We start from the raw sequence: 11,047 nt of genomic DNA on the forward strand, positions 1-11,047 counted from the left end.
AATATGGGGTGCTGTGTGTACATTAATGAGGAAAAAAAATTAACTTAAATGATTTTAGCAAATGGCTGCAATATAACAAAGAGTGAAAAATTTAAGGGGGTCTGAATACTTTCCGTACCCACTGTATCTCACTGCATTATTACAATTAATGGCTAAATGAATGTTTGGAAATGTAAACTGATATTTCTTACTGACACACTACAGCAAAAGATAGACATAACTGACTTAAAACCATATTTTAGCTGCTGAAAATACTAGTGTTGTAATCATTTTGGCCAGCACTGTACACACACACACACACTCTCATACTCACACACACTCATACTCACACACACACACACACACACACACACTCTCTCTCACACACACACACACTCTCTCTCTCACACACTCACACACTCACACACACAAACACACCTACACACACTCTCACACTCACACACACACACACACATGTTGTGTTTCCATGTTTTATGGGGACATTCCATAGGCGTCAGGTACACACACTCTCACACACACACACACACACACCTCGGTCCAGTCGAGTGTCCCTGGATGATAGTCTGACAGAGAGACGGAGAACGGGACTCGGTCCTGATGAACCAGAGCAAACAGGACTCCTACGGAGGAGGCAGGCCGCAGGGTCACATGAACACTGAGCGTCTGATTGTCTCCTACAGGAAACAGGGTTATTACAGTTAACCAAGCTTAAACCATTGTTACTTGAAATGAAACAATTGTTAAATTAAATAAAATAAAATATTTTAGTTCAAGCTAGTTAGCCAAAGCAACATTTCTCATTTTCATTTAGTTTAACTTGATTTACTAAGCTAACTAACGCTGAACTAAAACTGAAATAAAAATATGAACTAAATAGGCATACTAAAAAAACACAAAACAGCAAAATTACCAAAACTTTAACTGAAATGAAAATGAAAAAATAAAAACTAATTTAAAAAATAATAAAATGTTGTTTTGTCATATTCACCCCCAATAAAACCACATCTACACATACCAGTGTTGTTATTGTTAACGAAAACTAAACTGTTAAAAATAGTTTTTTTGCTAACTGAAATAAAATAAAATATTAGATGACAAACTTAAACTTATAAAACTAAAAGGAAAATTAGAAGTTAAATAATACTTTAAAAAAACTAACAAAAATCACTCAAATTAAAACAAATTAAAATGAAAACTGAAAATATAAAAATAAAAGCCAATGCAAAATATGAATAAATACTGTATCAGTATATAAATGTGACTCTGGAGCACAAAACCAGTCATAAGTGTCAATTTTTTGAAATTGAGATTTATGCATCATCTGAAAGCTGAATAAGATAATGTATGGTGGCACACCGTGGCTGTGGTTGAAGTAGGCGAATCCGTGTCCAGGGTAGAAGGCGCTGTGGTCTTCGATGGCGTAACACTGCATGCGCTCGTTGTGCTGGACGGTGTCCTGAATAGACGTGTCCTCACCGGTTAACCAGCGCCAGTCCTTCATACAGCCGTCCAGTCGAGGGTTAACCTAGGGTTGGACGATATGGCCAAAATCTTAATTTCAGTCGATACGATATAATTCCGATATCGATATGAACACTATTAAAAAAAGCCTCATAAACAGATGTCCCACAACAGATGTCTGTGCATACAAACGTATGAAAAATGAATTTGCCAAGTCTATGAAACGTCCTCCTATAAAACTATATAAACGGCACGAGTAAATTAATGTTCTACTTTTATTTGTATTTAGCCTTCATACAAATAAGGAATATGAAATCACTGTCAAATAAACATCTCAGACTCACCTTATTAATATTAATATCTTTAACTAGGCTAACTTACACTACCAGTCAAAGATTTTAAAGCTATATTTTCAGCATCATTACTCCAGTCACATGATCTTCAGAAATCATTCTAATATTCTGATTTGCTGCTCAAAAAACATATATTACTATTATTTTGAGTAGAATTTTTTCAGGTTTCTTTGATGAATAGAAAGTTCAGAGTAGGGTGAAAAACCCTTATTGTGGACATTTTTATTCTGGAAGTGAACTAATCCTTTAACTCTTTCCCCGCCAGCTTATTTTGATGATTTCCACTAAAATTTCATGGCCCCCAGAATATTCTGTTTTATGAATATCTGAACATGCAATACATCAAAATAAAGAACCAACCATCTACATTTAAACAAAAAAAAAATCTGTTTTAGTCCAGCTTCAAGCATTCTTTTTTATCAACACTTGAATGTAGGTAGGTTTCATTTTTGAGCAAAAAGCTGAGAAAATCGCATTTTTATCAAACGCTACATCTGGATCATATTCAGTAATATTATCAAAGCAAAGCTGCAGTAGATGGCTTCCATCAGCGCTCCCATTTGCCTAAATATCATATTTTGTTTTCAATTATTTCTGCCCTTCAGATGCTACAGAAGATAGTTACATGTTTCCCAGAAGACAAAATAAGTTAAATTTACCCTGATCTTCAAATTCAAAAGTCTTAATGCATGGTTTCTCCTTCTGGAGCATCAGCGTTTGTTTGTTAAAACTCAGTATTAAGAGTCATTTTTATAAATTCTCTTGTGGACTATATGTAAACATCTTTTATGTGAAATATCTTATTCAGGTCAGTACTAAATAAACAACAACATGCATTTTGTATGATCCCTCTTATTTTGGTAAAATAATTTACATTTTGCAGATTCTGAAAGGGGGATGTAAACGCTTGACCTCAACTGTATATGATTATATATGATTTCCATAAAATACACTTAACTTTTCTGAAAGGGGGGGGGGGGGTAAACTTTTAACCTCAACTGTATCAGTCTTTTTCTTTTCTGAGAGATGTTGGTCTCATTTTTATTAGCTGTTGTTATTGTACAGTACTTTGGTCAACCTTGTGTTGTTTTAATCGTGCTCTATAAATAAAATAAAGCCAACAAGATATTACAGTGCAGGCGTGCTCACCCGGTCTGAACCCTGCGGCGGAAGCGCAGTCGGACCACAGGAATCCCGCTGAACATGCGTCCGAGGTACAGCGAGCGCGAGTTCCTCCTCATGTCCAGCGACCGGTGAAGCTCGATGGGCTTCAGACACACAGAGAGGAAGATGAGCCAAACATTCTCACAATTTTTTTTTAGTTAGTTAATTTATTTATATAGCACAATAAAACAACAGTCGTTGACCATTGTGCTGTACAAAAATTGTCAAATCAAAACAATAAAACAGCATACAATGACATGGTACATACTAGGCATAGATATATACACGTAGATGCCTCATTATAAAGCGGATAGTTCCGGTGCTTGATTCTGATTGGCTGAGCCGCGTTCGAAGCTGTTGTAAATGACTCTACAAAGTAACATACATCTTTGTTTACGTTTGTGTGTTGCTCGGCAACCACTTTGTTGCAACCACAACTGTTTCTGAGGAGCTACATTGTTTGGTGGAAGAATACTGTTTTTATTAATATCATTACACTTTATTTGCTCTGTTTTATTTTGTGAAACCTTACTACGTATATGGAATAACAGTTTTATAAAAGCAATAATAAAGATGAGAATGAAAATATAGGTGTAACAGTAAATTGTAGTAAATTGGCAACCTTATTTACAGAAAAAATATATTTTATATATATCACTATCTTTAAATAAATCTTCCACATAAAGTTTTGGCCCTATGGCCTACTAATAATTGTATCAAATAACCGTGATTACAATATTGACCAAAATAATCGTGATTATGATTTTTGTCATAATTGAGCAGCCCTAGTTACACACAGAGAGAAAACATGCTCAGGACAGCTCAGATATTATAAGCCTTTTCTAAAAGGAGAGTTTTAAGTTTTACTTTAAACAGAGATTCTGTAGGGATTATCCTAATAGAAAGGATAATCAATAATAAATAAAGCTAGGCTACGGCAAAAGTTTCTGATTTGATGACCTTAAACATCTCGCAGATGTGTTAACAGTCACAACTTCAGATAAATAAGAAGGTGCCAGACCATTTAAGACCTTAAAAACAAAGAATAAAATCTTAAACGCTATTCTAAAACATACCGGCAACCAACACAGAGAGAGCTAGATGCGCTCAAATTTACGTGTGCTAGTAAGAAGTCTAGCATTTTGCATTTTGGACTATTTGCAAGCGGTTCATATAGGATTGATCACATCAGCAAACCGAAGAGTCGCGAGCAAACTGGACCTAAAATGTGCTCAACAAGAAATGAAAACATAGTCAGTTTTCATTAAAATTTTTTATTTTATGTGCTTTTATAATTTTATTAGTTTTCACTGCCAGTTATTAGTTAGTTAAAGCAGGGTTATTACTTAACTAAATCTAAAATTAAAACCATTAAAAAAAAAATGTCATTACTTGAAATAAAGTAAAAGTTAACCGAAATAAAATACAAATAAAAAATAAAAAACATTTTATTTCAACTAGTTTCCAAGGCAACATTTCTCATTTTAATTCAGTTTAAATTGATGTATTAAAATAACTAAAACTGGAAAAAAAAAATTTATATATATAACTACAAACATTTTTAAAAACATGCAACAAAATTACTAAAACTGTAGAATATTTAAAAAATCTATATTATTATATGAATAAAATATAAATATAAATAAAAAAGTATAGCAGTATCTCAATGATACTAAAATAACACTGGTCTAAAGTTGATCCAGTCAGTGTTTTAGAATCATAAATGAACAGAATTATTATTATAGTTAGTTATTATTAGTGATGACAGTCCAGTCTGACATGATTGGTTTCTGATAAAAGCGTGTCGTCACAGGCAGAAACAGGCAAAATAAAGTAAAACCATCAAAACTACAATAATGTCTGGCTGTTTTTCTGTTTGTAGTTATATAACATAAATATGAAACTGCTGAGCTTTAAAAATCATTCTGATCTTCAATATTAATATATTACATTTTTAATTAGTAACATAAATGTCTTTACTGTCACTTTTGATCAATTTAATACGTCCTTGCGGAATAAAAATAGTAATTTCTTTAAAAAAATTAAAAAGTCATACTGAACACAAACTTCATATATATAAAAATCATAGCACAAAAATACAAAAACGCCCATATTACAAAATATAACATTAAAAAAGTGTATAATTCACTCGTTTTTCTAAAGAAACATTGTCCAACAGCGACATCAGCGGGTAAAGTTACGCCTCCCCTGAGTCCATTGGGTTTTAACAGACCCCCCACAGCGAGCCATGAGTTTTTGGGGGTAATTGAGAATGAATGGGGGAAAGTCACATGACAGGAGGCAATGCCTCCATCGTGATATGTTTGGATATGGCTGGTTATGTTCGGCTGTGATTGGTTCATGCAACAAATCCCGCCTCTTGTGTTCGTGCGTGTTCGTGAATCAGTCTGAATGAACAATATTACGACGTTAATGGGCAGACTAATTTTAAAAAGTAAATAAACAACTCACACAACACTTAGATATAACTACTTACGTCAAATATAGATATAACTGTTACGTCAAAAGCGTGTGTGTGTGTGTGAGAGAGAGAGAGTGTGTGTGTGTGTGTGTGTCAGTGCGTCAGTGTGTGTGTGTGAGTGTGTGTGTGTGTGTGTGTGTGAGTGTGTGTGTGTGAGTTGTGTGAGTGAGGTGTGTGTGTGTGTGTGTGTGTGTGTGAGAGAGAGTGTGTGTGTGTGTGTGATCACCTCACAGCTCCTGAAGTCTTGTCCCAGTCTCTTCCCCTGCCGTCCGTCACAGTAGCAGCGGAAACTTCCGGGTGTGTTCACACACTCCTCCTCACACACGTGCGTCTCACACTCATCCACGTCTGACCGGAACAACAGGAGCATGAGCTCAAACACACTCAATACTCTCATTCATCAACATCAGGGCTCATATTCACAAAACATTTGATCTTATCACTAAGAGTTCTCCTAAATAGCAGTAAAAGTTTTTATCTAAGAGTTTCTCTTAAACCCTATTCACAAAGCTGCTGAGACAAACTTGTACTGAAGAACAGAGAGAAGTCTTAAGCTCAGAGTAAGGGGGCGGGGTTTACCTCGTTGCTATGGGTGATGTCATCATGCTTATTAACTATGCACACAGTGATTGGCTGACAGTCTCTGTTAGAGATTCATTCATAGAAATATTGAAGAGTGCGATATTATGTTGCTATATTCAAATAAAGGTTTAAGAATAATAATAAATAATAGATTTTAAAATTTAGAGCTAAAGGTTTTAGCTCTAAAACCTTTCTCAGATTTAGGAGCTAGTTTTAGAGCGAAAACGCTTCGTGAAACACTCTTAGAGCAAACATTCAGGAGTCCTACATTTAGGACTGACACTTCCATTATTTTTAAGATTTTCTCCTAAATCAGCGAGTTATGAGCTACTTTTAGCCTGAAGATGTTTTGTGAATACAGGCCCAGATCAACACTTTCAGCTCTCATTAATCTAGAAACACAGCATTTATAAACCTAATCTGAGAGTGTCATTCTTCTCCTGCTCTGTGTGTGTTTCAGAGTCAACAGGGAGTGACCTGGACTGAAACACACACGTTATATAATCTTTATTCTTGTTTTGGATGTAATGGTGCGTGCGGATATACATGAGAATATACACTGTGGAAATATGATTGTAACACTGATGACGGGAATCCTAAAAGATGAACCACAAATGAGCTGGAGGAATGTTCCTCGGTCGACTGTGTAAGAACTGAAGAGGATCTGTTGAGGCGTTATGTAAGCTGTTTCCTCTCAACAGTAACGACTAGGTGAAGAGCCACAAAAAAAGTCATGTTCCCAAAGAACATCATGTAATGAGATGGAAACGTCCTGTGCTGCTGAGACTGAGAGACGAGGAACATTCTTCAGACTGATTCAGAGCAGGGCTATTCTCCTTAGCTGAAACTAAAACCAGAAGAAATAAAAATGTCTTATTAAAATAAAATAAATGCTAACTGAAATTTTAAAAAAAATTATATTTTCCAAGGCAACTTTTCTCATTTTCATTTAGTTTAGCATGATGTCCTACAATAACTACAACTGAAAAAAAAAATTTTTTTTAATGAAAACTCTATGGACATTTTTTAACAAAAAAAAATAAATAAATAAAAAATACTAAAACTTAAATTGAATTGAAAATAGAAAAATCTAAACTAAAATAAAAATATGAATATAAAAACCTTAAAAAAAAAAAATAAAATAAAAAGTTAACTGAAATAAGAAAGAAATATTTTATTTTCAAAGGCAACTTTTCTAATTTTCATTTAGTTTAGCATGATGACTTAAAATAACTAAAACCAAAACTGAAGTAAAACTATATAGACATAAAACACACGTAAAAATAAAAATGACAAAAACCAAAATTACTAAACCTAAAATTAAAATGAAAATATAAATGAAAACTAAAATCAAAACCATAAAAATATGAATGTTAACCGAAATAAAGAAAAAAAGGCAACATTTCTCATTTTCATTAATTATTTAAAAAATATTTATTGATGTTTATTGATTTAATATTTATTGAATTGTAGTTTAAACCTTAAACTACAATAAAAAAAATTAATATAAACTATAATAGGATAGTTTTTATAACACGTATAAATACGTTTACATGCAACCAAATAATCTGTTAGTAATCGGACTGAAAAGCCTTCACGTAAACACCTGAATTGATCCGACTGAGCTCAATCTGAATGGAATTTCGATAGAATTGAAAACAGAAATTGAAAGGACTGTGCATGTGCAATGACAACAAAGACTCTCACTGGATTATTACAATTAAAGGCAAAATTAATGTTTGGAAATGTAAACTGATATTTCCTACTGACACACTACAGCAAAAGATAGACATAACTGACTTAAACACACTTTTAGCTGCTGGGAACACTAGTGTTGTAATGGTTTCGGTCACCGCTGTGTGTGCCATCATCTGCTGCTCTGAGCTTCATCTCGCTGTACGCTAAGATCCTGTAAACTCACCTACACAGCTCTGGGTGATGTTGTCATAGACGAACCCTTCCTCACACAAGCAGTCAAAGCTCCCGTCGAGGTCTGAGCACCGCGCAGATCCGCAGACGTCTGGAGTCTCCACACACTCGTCCACATCTGTGGAGAAACCAGGAGAGGAACCCCTGCGATTCACTGAGTCACAAATCAGACGCACAGCTGCTAACGATGTTTTGATTAATAATCTGTTTTCATTCTGGAGGAGAAAGTATTTGCAGCAGTGAATAAACTGTCATATTATTAACAAGAACATCATTCTTATATATTATATTTCAATATTATATTGCAGTATGTATTGCAGTATTTTAAAACTAAAAAATAAATTGGATGAAAATAATTTTTAAAAAAAATTTGATTTATCCAAAAGCACATGCATTGCATTCAGAGTACACAGTTCAGGATCTGAACCCATGGCCTTGCCTTTGCTAGCACTATGCTGTATTGCAGAGGTTTACAAAAAGCAGGTAAAAAATAATAAACAGGGTAAAAATTTTAAAAATTATTAAAAATATGATTATGCTAAATAAATAAAAAAACATATATATATATGGAATTAGGTTAAAATAATATTTGATAGTTTTATTAACTTTAAAGTTTAGATATTAAAATATTAGATAAAAAAAATAATTTATCCAAAAAGACCTATGCTGCATTCAAAGTACACATTATCCCCTGAACTAAAATTATAATATTGTTTTTATTAAATACTAAAATAATTAAAATGTATAAAATTAATAAACCTTAAAATAAAATGTTGATTTAAATAAAAATATAGAGCAGTACAAAACAGCAATATAATGAGTAATAAAAATGTAATAATATTGTAATGTAAGAGATCCTGCATAAATTAGGTTTTTATACATGATTTTTCATTTTAGAATGATCATATCTGGAGTGCAACACTAAGCTAAATTTGAGTAAAATCCACATTTTTTAACCACAAACTAAAAGAAATACTTTTTCAAGACTTTAAATCAGAGCTGAGATGCACATGTCAGAAGTGTTTGGTTTTGTGTTTGTCAGATTTTCCAGCCCTCACACTCACCCAGACACATGTGGTGACCCGAGAGCGTGTATCCATGACGACAGGAGCAGCGGTAACTGCCCATGGTGTTGTTACAGTGGTGCTCACATCCTCCGTTCGCTCTGCTGCACTCATCCACATCTGCAAATCACAAGCACACACGCGCGCCGTTAGCCAATCAGGAGCAGCTCGGGACTCGGGATTGGCTGGAGCGGCACCGGTGGGCGGAGTCAGTGTTGGACGGCGGGCAGAAAGTCACTCACTTTCCTCTGAACGTGAATCATCAGACGTGACTGACACTCTGTGGGTTTGATGAGTCACGGCTCAATACAGGCTACACTCACACATCCACTGAGAAAACGCTGAAGATTCCCCAGCAGCACATTGCTACACAGTTGCTAAGGTGTTCTGAATGGTTGTTAACATGTTGCTAAGGTGTTCCGACTGATTGCCAAGGCAGTGATTGCCAAATTTGTTGCTATTTGGTTGCTAGGGTGTTCTAACTTGTTGCTTTGCAGTTGCTAGGGTGTTCCGACTGATTGCCAAGGCAGTGATTGCCAAATTTGTTGCTATTTGGTTGCTAGGGTGTTCTAACTTGTTGCTTTGCAGTTGCTAGGGTGTTCCGACTGATTGCCAAGGCAGTGATTGCCAAATTTGTTGCTATTTGGTTGCTAGGGTGTTCTAACTTGTTGCTTTGCAGTTGCTAGGGTGTTCCGACTGATTGCCAAGGCAGTGATTGCCAAATTTGTTGCTATTTGGTTGCTAGGGTGTTCTAACTTGTTGCTTTGCAGTTGCTAGGGTGTTCCGACTGATTGCCAAGGCAGTGATTGCCAAATTTGTTGCTATTTGGTTGCTAGGGTGTTCTAACTTGTTGCTAAGCAGTTGCTAGGTTGTTCTGGGTGATTATTCTAACAACCATTTAACAACAGGTGTTGTTACATGGTTGCTAAGGTGTATTATTTGGTTAACACACTGCTAAGCAGTTGCTAGGGTGTTCCGACTGATTGCCAAGGCAGTGATTGGCCAAATTTGCTGCTATGTGGTTGTTAGGGTGTTCTAACTTGTTGCTAAGCAGTTGCTAGGGTCTTCCGACTGCCAAGGTAGTGATTGCCAAATTTGCTGCTATGTGGTTGGTAGAGTTCTAACTTGTTACTAAGCAGTTGCTAGGGTGTTCTGGGTGGTTATCCTAACAACCACATAGCAACAGGTGTTGCTACATGGTTGCTAAGCTGTATTATTTGGTTAACTGTTATACAGTTGCTAGGGTGTTCTGAGTGATTGCCAAGGTGTTGCTATGTGGGTTGCTAAAGTGTGCTAATTTGTTGCTATGTGCTTGCTAGGGTGTTCTAACTGGTTGATAAGCAGTTGCTAGGGTGTTGTGGGTGGTTTTTAAGGCATTAATATGTGGTGCTAAGATGTTCTGAGTAGTTGTTGCAGTTGCTATGGCATCGCTAGATGGTTGCTAAGGTGTTCTAATGAGTCTTAACTTGGCAAACAATACTCATACTGGCATTCTGAGTGTTTCAGTGCACAAGAAACCACTCAGCTCCTGCTGACTCAGAGAACGTGATGGATGATCCTGCAGGGTTTGAGATCTACTAGCACAATCTGTGCCACTATAAGAGCATTGTGCATCATCTGATATGAGCACAGGTCAGGAGAAGAACAATATCAGCAATATCGCGTTCGTAATCGGCAATGAATCGTCTGCGATTATGAACGCGATATTGCATAGCTTGTCAGTGAACTACGGCTTTGTGTATTAAATGCCGCTCCATTTGAAAGCACGTGCTGGAGATTTACTACTAATCACAGAACCGGCTTTACTGACGAGATGCGCATGAAACTCACCTTCGATTATTTGCACAGCCCTACTGCACAGACTCGCACTCCAAATGAATCACTACTGCGCAGACTCTGGCTCCAAATGAATCACTACAGCGCAGACTCTGGCTCCAAATGCTCCAAATGAATCATTACTGCGCAGACTCTGGCTTTAAAGAAATCATTACTGCGCAGACTCTGGCGCCAAA

The 11,047-nt window shown here is 35.7% G+C and overlaps 1 protein-coding gene across 1 annotated transcript in view; it reads right to left on the reverse strand.

Moving 5' to 3' along the window:
• The window catches only part of LOC107751089 (growth arrest-specific protein 6-like), a 17,145-nt gene that overhangs the window by 3,851 nt on the left and 2,247 nt on the right, over positions 1-11,047 (reverse strand). Inside the window, exons 3-9 of the mRNA XM_016566691.1 lie at positions 9,036-9,155; positions 7,964-8,089; positions 5,687-5,808; positions 2,964-3,082; positions 2,878-2,881; positions 1,357-1,525; positions 532-674 (exon numbers count right to left, since the gene is read on the reverse strand). Of these exons, the coding sequence (XP_016422177.1) occupies positions 532-674; positions 1,357-1,525; positions 2,878-2,881; positions 2,964-3,082; positions 5,687-5,808; positions 7,964-8,089; positions 9,036-9,155 (803 nt within the window). The remainder of the gene's footprint in view (positions 1-531; positions 675-1,356; positions 1,526-2,877; positions 2,882-2,963; positions 3,083-5,686; positions 5,809-7,963; positions 8,090-9,035; positions 9,156-11,047) is intronic.

This window comes from Sinocyclocheilus rhinocerous, unplaced genomic scaffold (genome assembly GCF_001515625.1).
Source record: "Sinocyclocheilus rhinocerous isolate Xijiao unplaced genomic scaffold, SAMN03320098_v1.1 scaffold632, whole genome shotgun sequence".
Taxonomy (NCBI): Eukaryota; Metazoa; Chordata; class Actinopteri; order Cypriniformes; family Cyprinidae; genus Sinocyclocheilus; species Sinocyclocheilus rhinocerous.